This window comes from Mesoplodon mirus (genome assembly GCF_964341445.2).
Source record: "Mesoplodon mirus genome assembly, chromosome: 16".
Classification (NCBI taxonomy): domain Eukaryota; kingdom Metazoa; phylum Chordata; class Mammalia; order Artiodactyla; family Ziphiidae; genus Mesoplodon; species Mesoplodon mirus.
The window spans coordinates 46,672,623-46,695,739 of record NC_138992.1 but is presented as its reverse complement, the minus strand read 5'-3'; the positions used below and the strand labels follow the sequence as shown (position 1 = coordinate 46,695,739).

General features: G+C 35.6%; 1 protein-coding gene across 1 annotated transcript in view; it reads right to left on the bottom strand.

Moving 5' to 3' along the window:
- Positions 1–663: 663 nt before the first annotated feature.
- NBN (nibrin) overlaps positions 664–23,117 on the bottom strand; it is a 46,148-nt gene continuing 23,694 nt past the window's right edge. Inside the window, exons 9-15 of the mRNA XM_082601440.1 lie at positions 20,297–20,426; positions 17,758–18,033; positions 15,331–15,766; positions 9,566–9,721; positions 8,187–8,300; positions 2,008–2,057; positions 664–850 (exon numbers count right to left, since the gene is read on the bottom strand). Of these exons, the coding sequence (XP_082457566.1) occupies positions 820–850; positions 2,008–2,057; positions 8,187–8,300; positions 9,566–9,721; positions 15,331–15,766; positions 17,758–18,033; positions 20,297–20,426 (1,193 nt within the window). The 3' untranslated portion in view covers positions 664–819. The remainder of the gene's footprint in view (positions 851–2,007; positions 2,058–8,186; positions 8,301–9,565; positions 9,722–15,330; positions 15,767–17,757; positions 18,034–20,296; positions 20,427–23,117) is intronic.

Below are 23,117 nucleotides of genomic sequence, written 5' to 3'. Positions count from 1 at the left end.
CCCTTTAAGGTAGGATGAAGACAATCTTACCATTTCTACTTTATAGATACAAAAACTAGGATTCTAAAAAGGCTCAAAACACTCAGCTCAGTAAGACCACCAAATAGGTCTTATCTCATTCTAGTGAGATCTATCCAGAAGCTTGATGAAGTCTTCCACTATCATTTCCAGTACTAGAATAATATGTGGGTGACATCTTCAACACTGAAATCTATTTCACTTGGGTTACTTCAGCTCAGGGAAGACTATGGCATAATGGAAAAGAAAAAAATAATAAACAGAAAAAAATTATGTTCGGATATGACTATAACCTTCCAATCTAGTCAGTGAAGAATAAGGTACAGAACACTGTATATATTATGCTATCATTTTTATAGGAAATTACTGAAAAATGATATGCAGAGAAATTTGAATAGACATTAAAAATCTCTGTAAAGACTCATAAGAAATGAGTGTCATGGATTTTTTCAGAGGAGGGGAAACGAATAGCTAGGACAGTGGTAGAAGGGAGAACTTTTAATCTTTTACCCTTTTTATACTTTCAGAATTTTGAACTGTGACCATAGTAACTATTCAGTAAGTTAAAGTAACATTTAAAAATGAAAAAAAATATTATAAAAGATTAGATAACAAAGACTGAAAACAGAATAAACAATACTAATTGTCACACACAAAAGAAATGGAGTTTTGTTCATTTTATTTAACAAATTTAGGCCATAAACTTAAATCTTCTATACACTATATGCATGTATCCCAGAGGAAACTCGATGTAAATACTTGATAGGAAATGTTTTTCCATGGCTTCTTCATAAAACCCTGTTATCTTCTCCTTTTTACATTAGGATTATATCTGCAAAGAAAGAAACAGTTAAATGCTATCTAGATAAATGACAGCATTCCTTTCACTTTTCAAGTTATAGGGCTTTCAAAATATGACACACTTTTGCAAACAGAAATGAGAATGCTAATTTTATCCTTGGGATCAGATATTAAGCACTGACATTTTTACTGTCATTTATCCTTTTGATGCTGCTTTGATGAATATTTGGTAAAACATCATCAAAAAATCCTGTAAAAGCACTAAAATAATTAATGAAAACAACAGTTTAAAAATTAATACATGTTTTTATACTTCCTCCAGGATGGCTGCAAACCTCTCCACTCCCAAATTAAATTATACCATTTTCACCAAGAGCATAATGAACCTAAAATATAATTATGTTGTAAAATCTTCTCCTATAACAAACAATGTAGTTGGGCAACTATTCCCATCTGACTGTACTTATGAAAAATCAGCACCATTTGTCAACATTTTCATCAATGATTCACACTGTCAATAATGACATTAAAGAATCAAATTGGTTACAAAACAGACTCAAAAATACAGTATTTCTTGGGAAAACGTTATTCTCCCCTAGCCAGTATCTACCTACAATATTGTTTATGAATATTTGTGAGCTAATTATTATAATGTTTGTTGGGTCTGCAGGAATGCTGAAAATGTTAAATCAGAATTAAATTATAATCATCCATTATAACTCCTCTAACCCTCCCACAAAAACCTGCTTTGAAACTCTAATCCAGCTTCTTATTTTTATGTATGTGCCAAATAAAACTAACAAATGGTCTGGTATTTTACTTGTCTTCTTTCAAAACCCCATTCATTCATACTTTTACTCAGAGCTGAAAATCTCACAAATTTATCAGCCAAATTCACCCAGCTCAGGACCCTTCTTTTGCCTAAATGCCCCAAATAAATTTTAAATATCTTGTGATATAGTATAAGTGAATTAAGCTCAAACCTTGAAGCTATATCCAGTAAACCCAATTAAGAGGTGCTCAAGTAGTAAAAAGAAATACCTATATTAAAAACAAGACAAAATATTCTTTCAGTGAAGGTACTGAAGTGTCTATTTCTAAGGATAGAAGAAACAAATATTTAAACTCTATCAATAGAAATGAATTTTATATACAAAGATTCAGGAGAAAACTGAAATTAAACTTTACCTAAAGAGTTCATCGGCAAGAGATTCTTCTTTTGCATGTTGATTTTGCACCTGTCAAAATTAACATAGTTTCAAAAACTTGCTAAGTGATGAAAATATAGTTAATGAAATTGCCATGCTGGGTGATCACATCCCAGAGATCACCAGGTCTGTAAGTTTTTGCCTCTATGACTTCTTGCCCATTCAACAGGTCTGTTCCGTATTCACTTCATGCCAAGATTACTGCAAAAGTCCTCTAATTGAACAACTTTCTCCAGCCAATCTCCTCTCAAAGGCAACCAACACATACATTGCTAGCTTGTTGAGTTTTTAACCATTTTTTTCCAGGAGAACCCTTTTACTAAATGAAATTTCAGTGTTTTGAGATCATACCAGTGATGGAGGGGCTGAGAGGGCAATATTTACCCCACCTTCAACCAGAGCAGCTCTGCAGGTAAAGTGGCTCTCTTCCTCACAGCCCCAAATCAGGACTCAGAAGTTGCTGCTGAATCACCTCACCCACAAAATAATTTAAAACACAAACTCACCAAACTCCTAAAGCACCTTTGACAGTTAGGACTGGAAATACCCTGTGCTGGGTACATCTTCCTAAAGTCCAGTATGATGGACTTCAGTATGTATGATCCTATCATGTGCCATTCAAAACCCTTCAATGACTTCTCCCACCTACCAAAGAAAACACAAACTCATGAGTCTGACCCTTATATGGGAAAGGCTCTTCATAACCTGGCTCCATTCTACTTCCTCAATCACTTCTCACTCTCCTCTTCATGAACCCTCTATGCCAGTTAAACTGAATCACACAAAAAGACAAAACAAACAAAACAAACAAAAAACCAGGCTCACTTCCGAACAAATATACTGGGACCCTCTCTGCTTTTTTCATGACAAGAAGTGTGATACAGTATCCTCCTCTTTCCACATCTGACCATCTTTCAAGGTGCATTCACTCAATAATTGTTTAGTGTCTACTATGCATCAAGGAACATGTTCTTCACCTCTTTAACAATGGCTTTCTAATCCTCTTCATTTAAAAGTAAGTCTGCTATGAAGAACTCCCACAGAACTTTACCTATGTGACTCCTAGATGTTCATCAATTTCTATCTTCTGTTATAATTATTTATATCACATCTCCACTAAAAAACTGTAAGTTCTCTGAATGGAGATACTGTTTGTTTACTGTAAGTAATTTACATTTGTGTACTTCCAGATACTATCTTAAAACTGTTTCTAAAAAGAACTCATTTAATCTTCATATAATCTCATTACTACTTTTACACTATTATTCCAATTTTAACCAATAAGGAAGCAGAGACTTAGGTTAAGTACGTTGTAGAAAATCAAAAAATTGTCATATGGAAGAACTGGTATTGACCAGGTCTCCTTGAATAAAAGCACCACCTATTAACCAGGCTGTTACACTGCTTCTGAGTCTTTGGAAAGGGCCTAGAAGAAGACTTGCAGGGATTCAAACTTATAGAATGATTTTCTATTCATACAGTGAAATGTCAAACTGAAATTACATCTTTTACATTTTCTAATAAGTATAGCAGAACACAAATGGGAAGGCACATGATTTTCATAAAGCAGTTGTCAAAAAATCTGCTGGTATCATTCTCCTAAATAATCTTAGAGGCTTCCTAGTAAGGGATGCTAATTTTTTTTTTCTTTTCTTTTCTTTTTTTTTTGCGGTATGTGGGCCTCTCACTGTTGTGGCCTCCCCCGTTGCGGAGCACAGGCTCCGGACGCGCAGGCCCAGCGGCCATGGCTCACGGGCCCAGCCGCTCCGCGGCATATGGGATCCTCCCAGACCGGGGCACGAACCCGTATCCCCTGCATCGGCAGGCGGACTTTCAACCACTGCGCCACCAGGGAGGCCCAGGGATGCTAATTTTAAAGTTTAAATAGTAAAGAAATATCAGCTTTATCTTATATATCTTAGTAAAATCATTAAATAAAAAAGTATTAAAAAACAGAAATCCTCCTATTACTGGCATTTTTCAGTGGCTTGGGAGAACTTGGGAGAACTACAAATCACAGTCTTTCAAAAGTCAAATAAGGTTGGGTAGAGGTCAAAGAGTTATTACATTTAATGCACAGAATAAAAATATCCTATATTCAAAGAAAGTTTGGGAACTAAGTGATTATGAAAACTAAGACTGGTCTGCAGCAAAAGAAGAAAAAGGAGGGCTGAAAAAGAACAAAGGCAGGGAATACAGAAGAGTAGCTAGAGCAAGCCTAGGGAAACATCAAGACAGTAGCACATTTATACATAGAAGCTGCAGCCATGTAGAAGAACAAAGTCAACTCTATTATCTTAGAGAGCAAATCTTACCTAGAGCACCTAAAATTGTTCTAGCAAAAAAAGGAGAGATTTGGTAGAATAAATCTAGGACACAGCCTCTCTACTAATGCTAATGAAATAAATGAAAGATAGGAAAAAGTCAGCAGCTGCACCATCATTCTATTCTGTCAACTCCTCCCCATCCAAGAACAAATAAAACTCGACAGCTATAATTAATCAAGAAGTGCATAACCCCACGCCACAGACTTCAAAAAGGTGTTTGTGCAAAGAACCAAAAGGTTAATGCAACTGATTCCTAACCCTCCCCCAACTAATTAAAAAGTGCTACAGAACTGTCCAAACCTGAGAATTCTTACTAATAATACAAATTTGGGAAAAAGTAGCCTGAGCAAGAAAGAGAAAACAACTGCTGGTGGACTGCTGGGAGGGGACTAATGGCATGGAGAGGTAAGTGGGACTGACACTGACCAAAGGCATAGGCTCCAGTATCCCTGACAAATTAGGCAAATAACCTAAAATGTAAGTTATTCTCTTCTGGGATAAGATATACTCCCTGGTACATATTTAATTCCAGTTCCAAGAAAGAGCTGCACACAGCTTATCTGACCCTCCCCTTTCCTCAATTCAATGTTTTCAGGCAATAGAAACTAGACGGGACATGCAATGTGCCTTTGACTGAACATGCTGCCATACCAACAGTATGGAGGCATCAGGATAATTCTGTTTTTTATGAACAAGCTAAGATGGGTAGGAGTGATTTCAACGACATTCAATTTTTGCCTCACAAACTGGTTTCAGAATGTAATCCCTGCAATAAGATGTCATATGATGTTTCACACAGCAAACAATATCTGGACAGGGTATTTTACTTTAAATAGCTGCAAGATGAAAGAAAACAGGAAAGCCACTCCACATCCAGATGGAAAAAAAGAGAGAGAGACTGGAATAGAACCTGCAAAAGACAGTTAAAGAATCTAGTCTGAAAGAAATAACCCATAAATAAAAAATAAATAAAATTAATAAGAACATGAAAGCAATAAAATAAGAACAAGAAAGTTAAATATAGAAAAAACACAATGAAATGAAATGGGAATGAATGCTAAGTAAACAAACTGAAAACTCTAACACCATTTCAGAATTAAATAAATGAGAAATAGCTAACACTGTTTCCACTGTTATAAATGCTTTATTAAGTAGTATCGTATGTTATTCTCACAAAAAGCCTGTGAAATGGAGGTACTATTATTGTTCCCATTCTGCACAGGAGGAAACAGAAGGATAAAGAACTAATTTCCTCAAGGTCACATAACATAGCTGGTGGGGAACAGAAGAGACACAACTGAAATTTGAATTTCTGATATAGTGAAAGAGCTTAAGAAAACCACAATGAACGTAGAAGAAATGGATGTGAAGGGCAAAGGTGATTTAATAAAAGGAGAGTTATGTCTTAAATGTAGAGAACCCAGCAAATATAAAAATGTTTTTAAAGATGTAATAGAAAAGTTCCTTGAAATAAAAAAGAACTGCACCTACAAATCAAAATAGCATACTTTACTCTGGGAAAAATGAAGGGAATGATCAACACTGAGATATATTCTGACTGTTACTGACTTTCAAGCCTAAGAAGGAATACTGTAGGCACGCAAGTCACCTAAAAAGGGGGAAAAGGGGCACTGGCATGAGGTGTGGGCGGCGAAATAGAGGAAGCACAAATAATTTCCTCACTCTTCACAGCAGGAGCCAACAAACAGTATCTAAAATCAAAATATGTAGTTTGAAACAAATACTGATTCTAACCTGATAGTGTTTTTCTTATTTAGGGATCTCAGGAAATATCTGGAAGGAAGAAACATTTATACGAATTCAGCAATGCTTTCAGTTTTACTTCCTTCTATCAATCTCTCTCCTTCCCTTCCTACATTATCCCCCCCTGCCTCCACTCCTCCTCAATAAAAAGACGTCTGGAACATTATGTATTTAATGTCTAAATGGGTACTTAGGATTTTCACTTCTTCATTCTTCTGTGTACTACCATAATTATTTGGAATGCACATTTATAAAATGACAAAGCCAGTTATCCTTTCAAAAAAGAATGAAGGATGGTACCTCCATTCTTCCATTTTCTGACATTAAAAATCCTGACAACCCTATTTGTAAGTGACCTAACAATTTTTTGATTAAAAAAAGCATGTTTAAAAACAAATTTCTGAATACTACATTAAACCCATAATAAAGTAAAATATAAATCCTGAGATGTTACCAAGTACCAAAGCCAGCTTTTGCCCTGCCCTGGGGGGATCTACAAAGCACAAAAAAAACCCAGGCTCTCCTTTGATGTCTGTACAGGAAATGAGCATTATTAAAGAAAATACAAGATAAATAGAATAAAAGACTCCAGCACTAAAGAGCGAAAGAGGAACAAACTCTACAACACAAAAGGAGACAGCAAAGAAACTTGCCTATCTTGACCCTGACACAGGGTGAAAGAAAGAAATAAAAAATCTCACTAAGTTTATAATGACAAGGTAGCCTTCACCCAAGCTTCTGGTCCAAATATATTAACTACCTGAATGATCCAAAAACATCACAAGCAGAGATTAAAGTAGTCTCATATTGGTAGAACAAGATTGGCAGACACAAACATATCTTTTCAGGAGGAAATAAACCTCAAATTAGGACTTAAGGAATTCCCACAGATCAAGTTCCAAGGAAAATGAGCAGTTCACATTCAAAGATCACAAAATACATACTTGGAAACAAGGCACCATAAGAGAGAACTAGATTAAACAGATCAACACTTTAGGTATTGGTATCATTAGGAAAAGAATACAAGAGAGGAACTTTAAAATGTCAGCAGGGAACAAGATTTAGAAATAAATGACAAAGATTTCCAGAAATGAAAAAATCCAATAGATTGAATGAAAACTCAATGGATGAATAAAATATCAACCAGACAGAGCTGAAGAGAGAAGTACTAAACTGGAAGACAATCTGAAGAAATTACCAAAGTACAATCCAAAGAAACAAAGCAGTGAAATATACAGAAAGGAGCTAAGATACATTGAGAAGAAAGTGGGATTTAACTTATGTCACATCAGAGTGCAAGAAAGAGATATTGTCCCTATCCCCTAATTACCAAACAGCCCTACTTCAAACAGCCCATTGAGATGACCAATGGAGCCCACCTTTGGGTTTCAGTAGCACTGGATAATCACACAATACAAAGACTAAGAAGAAGACTTTCTACCTTTGGATACAGACTCTGATTATCTCTTAATTCAATGGTCATATGTTTCTGAATTCTTAACTTCCACGTAGTACTTCTATATTAAAAAGCTCCCAACTTTAATGAATTTTTATCAAATTCACCAGTTTAAAAAAAGGGGTTGAAAGAATTATGGATCACGTGGACAGTCTTGTTATATAGCATACACTAGTACTCAAAACACCCAGGGAGAAGGTAAAAGAAGCATATTTTTGTATTCTTCCCTGTGAGTTCTCATTATAGTAGTTTATAAGTATTTACTTGTAGCCAATAGCTGTAAAACAGTGAGTTTTTGGAAACCACATTCTAACATGGAGAGCTGTAAAGCATTTCATATTTTCCCAAAAGAGCATTATAACTGAGGTTTGGTTTCCTGAGGCTTAGGTGTCATATTAGATAGGATATGATCAATAAATCTAGAAGTCCCTTAATGAAGTGTTATGGAAAGGTACAAATTAATCTTAATGCTCTGTAACTCAGGAATTTTTCTGGAAGAATAACCTTAGTTCACTCATCTTAAGTTTGGTTTTAAGAAGAATTTGCTCTAAGGAAATCACAAGGGATCAAAATACAAATCAAACAAGTTACTGGGTCTTACTTCCTACTAACCTCCATTTCCTGCCTCAACCACTCCTCTAATTCTGTATTCTTTCGGGCATGATGAGCTATTAGATCTGATCCTCCAATGATGTGTGGAAGTTTTCCTGCTCCAGGAAATTTGACCTGTTAAATAGGAAACCTTGGTAAATGCACTAAAAAATTGACAATCTTTTTTTAAAAAAAAGCTTAAAAAAAACAAAGACTGTAAATCACATATAAGTACTAAAGATGTTTATATATTATAAATGAAAATGAGTGTGAGAGGAAATAGAGCTGTTCCATTGGAAAAAGTCAAACAAATTCTTTCACTAGAGGCAATCCAGTTAAGCTTCTTTTTATTGAGTATTATTGATTTTTGTTTGGTAACTTAATTTAAAAAATTAGTATGCCTTTTGAATTTTGATTTAACAATGAGATTTTGCAACACGATACTGAACATAAAGTAAGCATGCATTAATACAGACTGGATCAGAAATCTTCTCTTAGAACAACAAATATTATATATTAATGCATATATGTGGAACCTAGAAAAATGGTACAGATGAACCGGTTTACAGGGCAGAAATAGAGACACAGATGTAGAGAACAAACATATGGTCACCAAGGGGGGAAAGTGGCAGGGGGTGGTGATAGTGGTGGGATGAATTGGGAGATTCTGATTGACATATATACACTAATATGTATAAAATGGATAACTAATAAGAACCTGCTGTATAAAAAATAAATAAAATTCAAAAAAAAGGGAAAAAAATTCTCTTAAATATCTTGTCAGTTCCTAAAGCAGGAGGAACTCAGATCTGATATTCAGTATACATATTTATATTTTGTTTAATATACACAAGTAATAATAAAATGCCTAGTTTTCATTATTAAATGTGCTCAGTTATTTTGAACAAATCTGTTATCATCACAAAGTCCTAAGTTAAAGAACCTTTTCAGGTAGTCATAGATCAATATTAGAAAATAGGAGGACCTGGGAATTTCCTGGCAGTTCAGTGGTTAGCACCCCACGCATTCACCGCCGAGGACACAGGTCTGATTCCGGGTCAGGGAACTAAGATCCCGCAAGCCATGCTGCGCGGCCAAAAGACATAAAAAAAAAAAAAAAAAGAAAGAACTAGGAGGACACTGTCGATACAGCCAAAAGCCTGCTGCTTAAGGTAGAAAAAACCAGGTAAACAGCATCCTTTAAAGAATTTAACCTTAATAAAGTTTGTTTTATATATTCATTTAAGTGTCAATTTATGTCCTTAGTAGTTTTTAACTGTTTTAAGCAGAAGAAATAGCATCACTTTTCAACATAAACTGCTTTTATTACTAGTTAGCATATTTCTAAAAATATTTCAAACACTGGCCTCTTGTGATATTTTAGTTAAAGGAATACATACCTTTTTGAATTTCTTGAAATTCTTTAGTTCACCATAATCATTATTTACACTGGATGCATTTCTAGAAGTAGAGTTACGAACCACCAGTGACCTAAACTCAGTCAGTAACACCTTCTTTGGAAGCATCTCAGCATCATCCTGAAGTTCATCATTGTTCTTAAATGGTGTTAAGATGGAGAGAAGAAATTAGAAGGAAAAGGAAAATCACTTGTCATTTAGGAGTTTACAGAAAAAAGTTCAAATACCCACAAAAACAGTAAAAAAAAAAAAAAAGGTTTATTTCTGGCACCTGAACTTTGTACTTGAAATCAAATCATATCTATTTAAAAACCAGAAAATTACTCAAGTACTCTACAACTTTAGAAACATTTATAACACACTATCTATGAGAGAAGGCTAAAAAACCATAAAGTGTTTGAAATTTAGTAGCATATTCTAATAAAAGTCATCCCAATAAACAATTTATCTTCTTGTATACATTTTCTTGGCAAGAAATAGTCTGCTTCTTTTCATTAAAACCATACACCGAGATTATTATACAATCCATTCTAGAAGTTCTCTATACTATGTTTAAGGTTTCTTGGATATTCAATAATTTATATTTTTTATTATTTTGGACACCTCAAAAAAATCAATCATTAATTCTGGGCACACCACCTCATTCACTGAAAGCCACTTTTTTATTCCAGATTAATAATTATTAAATCAGCCTGAAGACTCCTTCCTGTTGCTGGAAGAGATTCTTTATGTCACTTACTATTAACTAACTAGCTAGTTACATATCCACATTCTTATAGCTGCTCAAGGCTATCTTAGTTTTTTAAACTGCTTTACTATATATCCATTTGGAAGCTGCTAACAGGACTAAGATAAAAACAGTCAGGGAGAGAAGAAAAAAGGGAAAAGTCAAAAGAAAAGGTTCATGCGACAGCGACAGAATGTAATCAGGAACTCAAAATAACAATGGCCTAATACTTTTGTATTTTGTTCTCTTTTGGATATAAACAACAACCCTGTTGTAAAAGTGTTAACCTGACTTTATAAACAAAAGACTTGAGGTTCATAAATGTGAAAATGACGTTTTCAAGGTCACTATCTATGGAGTAGAGGGCAGGGAATTACACTCAGGCTTTGTCCATACTCTTTTAGCTATACCATGGTTATAATATGATCTATCCATTTCCAGAGGAGGCATAATTATGAAATAGACCAAAACTATAGAAAGATAATCAATTAATCCTAAGAATATAGACTGACAGAAATTGATGCAATGATGGTCCATACAAGTCAAATCTTTATAAAAATAAAATACAAATCCCTCACAGATAGTTCTTTAGTTGACCAGAGTGATTCTTGAGCTCACACTTCTTCGCAATTTCATTTTCTTGCTAAAGAAATAAAAAATATTGCTCATAAGAGTAATAAGATGGTACCTTTCTGAAAACCTCAAAGATACTCATGCTCTTGACCCAGTTATTTCACTTTCAAGCATCTTTCCTAGAGAAACTATGACATGAAAATAGAAATATACATAGAAAAAGACTGTCATATGAGTTATAAGAGTAAAGAACAAGAAGCAATTTAAGTTCATACGTTATACACCTAAAGAATGTAATATGAGAAATGATAATACAAATTAATTTAAAATGGCTATAAAATTGCATTAACTTATGAGTCCAATTTGAAAAATAAGATTTAAAAAAGAAAATGCCAGGGCTTCCCTGGTGGCACAGTGGTTGAGAATCTGCCTGCTGATGCAGGGGACACGGGTTCGAGCCCTGGTCTGGGAGGATCCCACATGCCACGGAGCAACTAGGCCCGTGAGCCACAACTACTGAGCCTGCGTGTCTGGACCCCGCGCTCCGCAACAAGAGAGGCCACGATAGTGAGAGGCCCATGCACCGCGATGAAGAGTGGCCCCCGCTTCCCGCAACTGGAGAAAGCCCTCGCACAGAAACGAAGACCCAACACAGCCAAAAATAAATAAATAAACAAACCAATGAACCAACATTAAAAAAAAAAAAAAATTGAAAAAAAAAAAAAAGAAAATGCCAAAATATTGACTATGGTTATCTGCAGATGGCAGAATTATCAACAAACTGTAATGTTTTTCTTTATTTTTCATATTTCTACATGATCGTGTATTACTTTTACAGTCAAAAATAAAAAAACAAATTTTTAAAGAAGTCTATCCAAATTTATTTAGAATTGAATGTTAAGTCATCCTTAATCCAAGACAAAAGAGTTATTTTAATTGTTCAAGATATTTATGGAGACTGCCTTATATAAAATCATACTATCCTTCATATTCATATATCCAGAACACATACTAGACAAAAGTATATTACACAGATAGCTTTCTAATACTTCCAATAAAAACTACAATTCCTTTGTATACAATAGGGGGCATATCATTTTACATCAAATTTTCAATGATTCAGTAATAAAAATTCAGAAAATTTTTAATAAGAAGAAAGTTGGAAAGAAAAAGCAAGATGTACTCTGTACTTGCTTAGAGACTAAAGAAAATTAATGCTATTTGTCAGTAGTAAGATTAAAAATTTCGATTCCAAGCCTACCATGTACCCTTTTACTGAGTGAGTATTTTCACATACATTACCCACTGGAAGTTGTTACTACAATCAGAACATTTTACTCCCCCATACATTTTCCCCATCCTGTCCTACTCCCTCAAACTTGCTTAACCTCTTGAGAAAGTTTTTATTTCCTATCTCAGAGAATCATACTACAGCCTACCCAGACCCTTCGACTGCAAGCTTGGGACTTCTACACTCTTTCCTCTCTCCTCATTTCTCATATTGAGTCCATCACCAAGTCTTAGAGATTCTACTTCCTAAAGGCCTATCAAACTTATTCTCTCAGACTGCCTTTCATGTTTGCATGCCCAATGCCTAGAATAAATAAGTGAATGAATGACATTCTGAGAAACCTGACAAAAGAAACAGCCAAAAGAACAGGGTGGACCCTGCATTTTTGTCTCAGCTGTCAAAACCTAGGTAAGTCACTTTGGCAAGTTACTTAACTCCCACTGCAGTTTCCACATCTGTTCAATGTGTATAGTACTACTTCACTGCAAGCTGCTATAAACAGCATGATGGTATCCAGTAAGTGGTAGGTATAATTGCTGGGCTTTCAAAGATGCTATATAGTAAGAAAAGAGGAAAACTTAATTTAGAATAGAAGGGTGGAAAGAGGTGAAGAAGAGATATTCTGTAGACAGGGGGTGCTGTTAGGAGGAATGTTAACAAGGATATGGAGACATGTTTGCATTTTATGGAGACTGGGAAATTGAAAGTAAGGCCAAGACCCCGACACAGCTGTCATTTACACAAGGATAAATGCCTAGCAGGGTTATCTAGCCAATAGCTTTCTATTTCAGCTTATAGTAAATCTTATAGACATGCTAGAATCCATATTTAATCCCAAAATAGAAAAATGGTAGTTCTATCATCAATATATTTTAGAAAATGCCCTTCTGATATACAGCTAAGGAATCCAATGCCAGAGAGAAGTATGACATTTTTGCCTTCTTAAAAGTGCAAAAAGTTTTTTAAATGAAAGGATTAAGAAATATTTTTTCTGATAATCACTTCTGTAGCTAGAAAAATTAAGTGTAATTCTTTCAATTCACGAGTATCCACAAGGACCTTCAGACAACAAATTCTTAAAACAGTAAAAATGAAAGAATTAAAAATAATTTCACACTGAGTAAGGTTGATGAATTATATCAATGTCAATTTCCTGGTTTTGATATTATACTTAAGTTATGCAAGACGTTACAATTAGGGGAAACAGGGTGAAAGGTATATGGAATGTTTCTATATAATTTCTTACAACTGCATGTGAATCAGCAATTATTTCAAAGTAAAAAGTTTTATAAAATTATCTTACATTGAAAGCAAAATTACTTTTGTTAACAAGGTTCTTACTAAAAAAGTATAGTGCTAAAATACAGTGATTTAACTTTAGTATATCCAGAAGTCTTGTCACAATTGAGTTGCTATTCACTCTCCAAACATCTGCTACAACATATTTATGTTGTACCATATTTTTATTCAGAATGTCATGAATTCTAAAATAGTAAAATAAGGACAAAGGAAATTATGCTGCAGAACCGTAGAGCAAAATAAAATAATTATATTCCCTTATATCATTATACAGCATGTAAATCTTGGCCCTATCTTATTTAAGCCACTGATTTTAGAATTTTTTAAAGACAGCAAAAGGAATTCTTAACTAATACAGTGAGGGAACTTATTCTGGGAAGAAAACTGGATGTGCTGAACCAGGATCTCTGGGGCTTTGGTCTGGGAATCCCTTTTTTTTTTTTTTTTTTTTTTTTGTGGTACGCAGGCCTCTCACTGTTGTGGCCTCTCCCGTTGTGGAGCACAGGCTCCCGACACGCAGGCTCAGCGGCCATGGCTCACGGGCCTAGTCGCTCCGTGGCATGTGGGATCTTCCCGGTCCGGGGCACGAACCCGTGTCCCCTGCATCGGCAGGTGGACTCTCAACCACTGCGCCACCAGGGAAGCCATGGGAATCCCTATTTTTAAAAAGCTCAATAGGTGATTCTGATGCAGTTGGTCCACAAAATGACATTAAGTATTCACTCATAAGGAATAACAAACAATAAGGATTTTCTACCTCATATGAAGATGCCAGTATACAGGCTAAACAGGACATATATTTTGATTTTTCAATAGTAGTTATAGATTTATATAGTGCTTGATACACACTAGGTTCTCAACAAATGCTTATCAAATCATTGTACCTGTGCTCTCACCTAATGAGGTAACCAGTCTACCAACAGTAGGTAACTTAATGATGCATAAAATACAAAATAATCTAAAGAGTTTTCTTAGACCAAAGTGGGTAAGAAAAATTACCAACTTCATGAAAAGAGGACAGATTAAAGATAAAAATGAAAATTAAAAATCCCGAGTGATGTTATTCATGTTCTATCCTAAAAATTTATTTAGTAGATACTTTGTTTTTACTAAATTTCTTCATCTCTCTGTGCCTGTTTACTCTATTAAAGCTCCTCCTATACTTACCATCATGCCCAAATGTCTGATATAATAAAATAGTACAGCCTGGAAATCTATTAAAACAATCATGGGGACTTCCCTGGTGGCGCAGTGGTTAAGAATCCATCTGCCAATGCAGGGGACACGGGTTCGAGTCCTGCTCCAGGAAGATCTCACATGCCACGGAGCAACTAAGCCCGTGCACCACAACTAGTAAGCCTGTGCTCTAAAGCCCACAAGCCACAACTACTGAGCCTGCGCGCTACAACCACTGAAGTCCACCTGCCTAGAGCTGTGCTCTGCAACAAGAGAAGCCACCGGAGTAAGAAGCCCACGCACTGCAATGAAGAGTAGCCCCCACGCGCCACAACCACAATGAAGAGTAGCCCCTGCTCGCTGCAACTAGAGAAAGCTCGTGTGCAGCAACAAAGACACAGTGCAACCAAAAATAAATAAATAAAATTGATTCTTTAAAAAAAAAAGTCATGAATAAGTTTTATTTGTTGTAATTTATTATATATAGTCAAAGAATCATTGTATTTTTAACATTTACCCTATCAAGCAACAAATTCTTATACTTAATACTAGGTGTAGAAGATACTAATTTTTTCCCCCAAATAAACATCATGACTGCTCATACTGTCAATACAAATACCTCAAGTACTTTTTAACATTCTATGTTCCTATTTGCAATACTTATTAAAAAATGTTACTTACAGAGATTTTGTTACTTTCTGGTATTGCTTCATCATTACAAGTGCCATTTGTTTCTATATCCAATCTTGGCCTTTTTCTAATATTGACATCTTCCTCTTGTTTTTGAACTTTCACTTCAATTTCTAACTCTGTTTTTTTGTTGTTCAATAACTGTTCCAATACTTCATCTTCTATGGCTAAATCATCAGTTTCTTTTCTTTTTTCTGATCTTAGTTTTTCTGTAGAGAGAGATTTATTGGCAGAATTTTTCACAGTGGATTTTAAATCTATATCTGCATATGAGTTATCTGGGTTTTTTCCCGCAGGCTCATTCTGCTGCTCCTTATTGCTCCATACTGAGGATGTAGTAGGTTGTGTTTGTTCTAAAAGAGAACAAGACATTTCTATTCTTCCTGATTTAGGTACAGACATTTCTTGATTTTCTTCATCCCTTTCCCTTAGGTTCAAAAAAGGAGAGAAGAAAACAAAAACAGAAAATGAACACAGCTAAGTAATTTTTTAGTTTGGCAGTATTCAGCCCCTTCTTCATTTAATTAACAATATTCTTGGTTTTACTGATTAACAATCTCACCAGAAATAAAAAAAAACAGACATCTGAAAACAGTACATAATTCATACACACTCTACTGTTTTGATAGGACTGGTCAATTCCATGGCTTAAAAAATACGGAAATGTCTATCTTCTTTGCTGGAAGTTGCAGTAGTTGATGAATCAGTGTGGAGGAAAAGGTAGAAAAATATAAAATACAAAAGACTTGGGGCTTCCCTGGTGGCGCAGTGGTTGAGAGTCCTCCTGCCAATGCAGGGGACACGGGTTCGTGCCCTGGTCCGGGAAGATTCCACGTGCTGCGGAGCGGCTGGGCCCGTGAGCCATGGCCGCTGAGCCTGTGCGTCCGGAGCCTGTGCTCCGCAACGGGAGAGGCCACAAGAGTGAGAGGCCAGCGTACCGCAAAAAAAAAAATAAATAAAAAATAAAAGACTTGTTGTCAGGAAACAACAGCTTACTTTATAATGTAGGGAAACTGTGGACATGGAAAAATTACCCTGGGACTAAAACCTGATGGGTTAATGAGAGCTAGATTCAAGATAGTAAGTCAAAGTGGCTAAATCCAGAATACAGTATAAACTATATACTGCAAGTAATATGTGAATATATGACTAAGGGTATTCTATACAATACTGTATCATTCATTCAATGAGTACTGAATACCTGTCTCATTTAAACTGTACTGAGGGCCACAGAGGAACAAAAACTTGGGTCTCTACTCTCTAGTTTACTGGATTCATGTTGAACTGGAACAGTTAGACTGATATTTTAATAATACTAATCTAATGTCAGGGTCCTCAATAAACCAATCAAGAAGTTTTTTGTAATAATTTAAATGATCAGCGTTTGAACCAGAGAGCTAGCAACACAAACAGATGGAAACAGAGGGATTTATAAGACAAGGAAAATAAGAATCAGCAGTACTGGTTTGGGGAGGCAGAGGAGAAACAGTCAAAGATTTTGACAAAGTAAATTACTAACAAAAATATATATACAAGGCAGTGACAGGGGAGAAAGTTTTAGGCCTATGATTAGGGGAAAAAGCAGGAGGTTTCTGTGGGAAAGTAGAAGTGATGCTTAAAGAATAAGTCAGGACCAAATATACTCATCATCTGTAACCTGAAGTACAATATACATAGCAGGATGAAAAGAAGTCCTCAAAGGGAGCAAAGGAGAAAGAGAGGCAAAAAAAAAAAAAAAACCCAGGATAGGACACTACCACAAAAGCCAAGAAGAGACCAGAAGGAGAACAAAGGTTCAAGAGTTGAGTGTTACCAAAAGGCCACAAGAGGTGGCAACTTGTGTCAATGATTACTTTCAAGGATGTCATGTCAAGATGAAATATTGCAAGTTAAGAAATATTTCATACAGAAATGGGAACAATAACAATAATCTCCTCTTTATGAGAAGTTTAACAGTGATTGTAAAAGATAAAGGGCAGTAGCTAGAGGAACAAATCAAGTCAAGGGAAAGTTTTAAAAACTAAAAATGAGATAGTCTTTGAACACAGAAGAAAAGGACCTAGAAGAAGATATTAAGCATGCTAGAAATTAAGAATAATTGATGAAGCATGGTCCTAGAGGAAATGAGAGACATGACCAAGGGAAATAGGTAGGTCAAAAAAGCTGAGGTGTGGGAAACCTCTTCTTCAAGAGAAGTACAGCAAATGAAACAACAGAAGGAAAAAGTTGAGGGAAAATGTATCTAATGACCTTAGTAAAGAAGGAGACTTGGACATTTCTGAGAGGGAATAAGCTCAAAGGGCCACAGCTTTCCACAGAAGCATACTTAAGCAGAACATGGACTTAGTACCATTCTACAATCGTATAACAAATATTAATATTTTTGGACACACAGAGCAGTATTATTAAAAATTATACCTTTTTTTGGTAGATGGCTGAAAGTAGTTTTTAATGGAGTTGGTTTGCTGATGCTGAGAAGCCCAATCTCTACTTTTATTTACACCTGGGAATTTAGTTGGTGAAAGCTGATAGTTTGGGATTTTCATACTAACAAGAGTATTTGATACTATATTATTAATATTAGAGTTTACTTTGTGGGGTTCCTTCACAGTGGATGTTTCTTGTGAAGGTATTCTGAATTTTTGTTCCATTCCGAAGATTTTGATTTCTTTTGGCCTTTCACTCAAATTCATACTGCAGCAAAAGAAAAGAATGCAAGGTAAACAATCACATTTACAGCAATTTTTATCCAGAAACAAAGTCCTTTAAGTAGTACTAATGTAATACAGCTTTAGAACATAGTTATCTTGAGACAGTAGTTTAGTGAATATATTTTATTATCCCAAGAAAGTAGCTCCTTTGTCATCAAAGCTCCCTGAAGACATGATACCTTTCTCTTCTTCATCCCCTACAGCACATACTGTCAGGAATGCTCTATAAAAAACTGCCAAACACACATGAATAACAACCTAGTTTCCTATTATAAATTAAACCAGGTCATATACTGAAGTGATTTTTGCTTTGTTTAAAATTTTAAAATTATTTCCATGTAAAAAAATTAATAAAAACTGGAAATTTATAAAAAGAATAAGCTAGCTTTCCAATTTCAAATATAATGGGGTATTTAGATCACTTTTGATGAACTGATACGGTTATATTCCAACCAGATGGCAGTCTCTAGAACAGAACTCTGGAGTAGAACTCTATAGATTATCAGAAAAATATTTTAAACACACACACACAAACACACAGTTCTACAATGTATGGTTGAATATATACTACTTTTGCTATTCTTATTTCACCAAAAACCCCAAAGTTGTCATTCAACTGACTTTTAAAAAATTAAGTTCCTCTTTTAAAAGTTATATTAGAAGTTCTCTTTCAAGAAAATTTGTAGTTTCTCTTTGAAAAGTTATGATCTCAATACAAAATATAGGTATAGTGAAAATTTAAATATGGTCTAATATAGTGCTATCATAGGTATCTTCCAATATGAATAATTCATTATGGATTATTTAAAATACACTGTCTTAAGTGAAAAATGCCATAGGATACATATGAACTACTCTTGCTCTCCAAAAAAAAAAAAAAAATCCAAAAAACTATTTTAAAAACCCTCTTCAAATAGAGAACCACTGGGCTTCCCTGGTAGCTCAGTGGTTGGGAATCCGCCTGCCAATGAAGGAGACACGGGTTCAATCCCTGGTCCGGGAAGATCCCACATACTGCAGAGCAACTGAGCCTGTGTGCCACAACTACTGAGCTTGCGCTCTACAGCCTGCGAGCCACGGCTACTGAGCCCGCGTGCCACAACTACTGAGGCCCGTGCGCCTGGAGCCTGTGCTCCGCAACAGGGAAGGCCACCGCGGTGAGAGGCCCGTGAACCGCGGCGAAGGGTAGCCCCTGCTCACCACAACTGGAGGTGGCCCGCGCGTAGCAGCAAAGACCCAATGCAGCCAAAAATAAACTAATTAATTAATTAATTAATTAAAAAAAATAGAGAACCACTAAAGAAACTACCTTTATGAACAAATATTATTTAGATAGCCAGGTACACACATATAAAGTATCTCTAAAACTGTAAGTAATGTTCACATACAGGCAACATCATATAATAGAAACAAATTGATCTCAAACTTATTTCACCAGTCACAAATAAAATAGTATAATTCTTTGTAGTCTTCCATGTACATTTTCAAGGAATAAAAAAAAAAAAACTTTTATCATTTTCAGGAGTTGGCAAACCACAGCTTGCAGGACACATCTGGCCTGCCACTTGTTTTTATAAATTAAGTTTTATTGGAGCACAGCCACACTCATTCATTTACACGTTGTCTATGGCTGCTTTAATCCTACAATGGCAGAGTTGAGTAGCTGTGACAGAGATCAGTGGCCCACAGAGCCAAAAATATTTACTCTTTAGGGCTTCATTTTTATTTATTTATTTATTTTTGGCTGTGTTGGGTCTTCGCTGCTGCACATGGGCTTTCTTTAGTTGCGGCGAGCGGGGGCTACTCTTCTTGCGGTGTGCAGGCTTCTCACCGCGGTGGCTTCTTTTGTTTCGGAGCATGGGCACTAGGTGTGTGGGCTTCAGTAGTTGCAGCACAGGGGCTCAGTAGTTGTGGTTTGCGGGCTCTAGAGTGCAGGCCCAGTAGTTGTGGCACCCGGGTTTAGTTGCTCTGCGGCATGTGGGATCTTCCCGGACCAGGGATCAAACCCATGTCCCCTTCATCGGCAGGCAGATTCTTAACCACTGCGCCACCAGGGAAGTCCCTCTAGTGCTTTATAAAAAGTCTGCTAAACCCTGTCCCAAAATATTATTTTCCCTGGCATCCCACACTCCCAATTCTTTATCTCCCAAGAGATGACTTGATACAGGCATTGACTTTACTTCTTGAATATACTACTAATTTATTGATAGAATAATAACAATAGTTCGTTAACAATGAAGCTTTACCGTGTATCTCCTTGCTCTGATTGTGTATCAGCTACATATGTTGTAGTATTCACTGGGGCACCTGGCATTAAGTTTTCATTGGCTGGTAAGACTTGGGAAAGGCTTGGACCTGGAGTTGTTGTCTTCAATCCTGTAAATCACAGAAGTGAAAGAAAGAATCACAACTGCTAGACACAAGATGGACATTTGGTCACTTAGAATTGTTAGGACTGTGCCATGTTGAGAGAATTAACTATAGCACACAGTTGTCTCCAGTCAAATACTTAACAAAACAGCCTATGAGCAGCAGCCTGTTGGCATCTGTGATGGGTTTATCTGAACCAAATCATTTTAAAGACACATCAAATCCTTCAGGTTAAACTATTATCAACTTAAATAAAAATAAACTCAACTTAACTTCTAATTTAAATTATGCTTTAGTCAGGAGACCAAAAAATTAAAATTTCTCCCCCACAGAAGTATATCTACTCTATTGTCTACACAAATCAAAATCAATGTGAATTTAATTTTTAGAAGGAATATACTATTTGAAAAGAAGAGATGAACAGTTTTAGACATAAATTTTTTGGCTACTCCAGAAAACCATAATGATTACTTCATCATTTTATATACCAGAATAGCAATTTAATTCAAGTGCCACTCTTCTGGAATACTTCTCTTGAACCACCCACATTGAATTAGATGCCCCTCATTCTGAATCCCATTCCACCCTTTACATCACTCTACTGTTAACACACTCTTACTAACTTTTTAACACTAGCTGTGTGACCTGTATTACTTAACCTCTCTATGCCTTAGTTTCCTCATCTATGAAATGAGGATAATTACATGTTGTTTCTTCCTCACATATTGTTTTAAGGGCAAAGTGAACTGATATATGGATAGCACTTAGAAAAATGCTTGGAACATAGTAAGGACTATGTAAGTGTTAGCTGTTATCATCACTTTATACCGTACTTGTTTACTTGTTACTTTCTCTTATTAGACTTGGAACCTCCTTGAGAACAGGGACTGAGTCTTGCTCATTTCTGTATCTCTAATCTCTGAGCAATGTTTGGTATATAATGGATATAAATAAGTTAACAGAATTAAATTAACTGAAAAAAATTTTAAGTTGACATTTATTAAGTATCAAAGCTAAATTACCACTCTGTTACCTCCTCATGACATAGGATATGTTTAATAAAATGTTTATAACTGATTCCAAATTCAGGTATTTAACTTACTTCTGCCACTCTCCTTATATGACCACCTTAGCTCACTGGCATTTCCTTATACATACATATCCCTAAAATTCTTCTTAGCTTGCACAGTTTGCAAAAAATAATAATTACAAATGTGTATATAACCATTAAAAGAAATATTCATAAGCTGAATCTAATGACCCAGAATAACTAATGTCTGTCAATAAGATTATTTATAATATTCTCCTTGCTAAAATACCAGGAGGGTAGGGATTTGCTCTACTCTGCTCACCTCTTTATTCCAAGTGTTTAGAGTAATTAAAGGCATATAACAATGTTCAATAAATACTTGTTGAAAGATAAATGAATGAATATGGAAGGAAACGAGGAAACAAAGGAGAAAAAGGGAGGAAAGAAGACATGCATTCACCCTGTTCCCCCCAAAACTAGCCGTGCACTAAAACTGTTTGTAAGTCTGATGTCTATGACTTGGAACCCACACAGACCTACCTATGAATATGTGCAAGAAATAATACTACTAATTATAATGTAGATTTTTTATCAATTCCTTATGACCTTGTTCCCAGATGAAATAACACAATAGAAAAGATGCTGGTCTAGCAGTCACAAAACCCCAATTTTAGGATTGTCTTGGCTGTTTTATTTATGGGACCTTAACTTTTCTCAGCCTTGAGGTCTCTTACCTTTTAATAGAAAGATTAGATGATCTTTAAGGACCTTCTGGCCATAAATACATTTCTAACAGTGGATGATAAAATTTTGTTGCTCCACCCTAGCAAAGATAATCTTGTGTACCAATAAATTAGTTCAATTAAGCAAATATTCATACCAACTGCAAACAAGTATTGGGCTTGGTGATGTCAGAGAAACTAAAATTAGTAAGAGTTTATAATCAGTCTAGTGGCTGAAAGAGGCATGGAAACAACTGGCTATGCTTCAAAGTACGAAAAAATTCTAACTGGAAGGCAAAAAAAAAAAAAAAAAAAAAAGTTACTGGGGTATAAAAAAACAGAATAATTAACCTGACTTGGAGAAGAGTTATGGGAGAGGAAAAAACCTAGAAAAACTTCACGAAAGAGGTGAGCATTTGTGGAAGGAGTCAGATTTTGAAGAGCAGTGCTAGCATTCTAGGAACAAGGACCATGATGAGCAAGGTCAAGGAGTATGGCACATAAAAAAATATGGCATATGTATTCTGTAGGGAAGTATATTACAAAAAGATGAGGATGGGAAGAGATAGGCTACAGCTAAACTGTTGAAGGCTCAGAAGTCTAGACAAAGGGCTTAGGGATTTATTCTATAGATAATGAGAACTAGTAAAAGTTTTTAGGAGAAGGGAAGGTGATTCTAGTGGCAAAGTGAAATATTAACTGTAGAGATGAATATGGAGGCAGGACCTTACTGAGGGCAGTTAGAACAGCCCTCAGGAAATAAAGACATGGAGGGTTAAATAGGGCAGTGGCTGTGAGAAGGGATGGTAGCAGACCTCTTGAGCAGAAGCTGCAGAGGAAGAATTTCAAGTCTTGTATGACTAAAAAATGACTTAAATTTATAGTCTGAGTGCCTCCTCCATTTATATAAAAGAAGGCTCCTCTCTAGTTCAGTCCTTCCCTAGT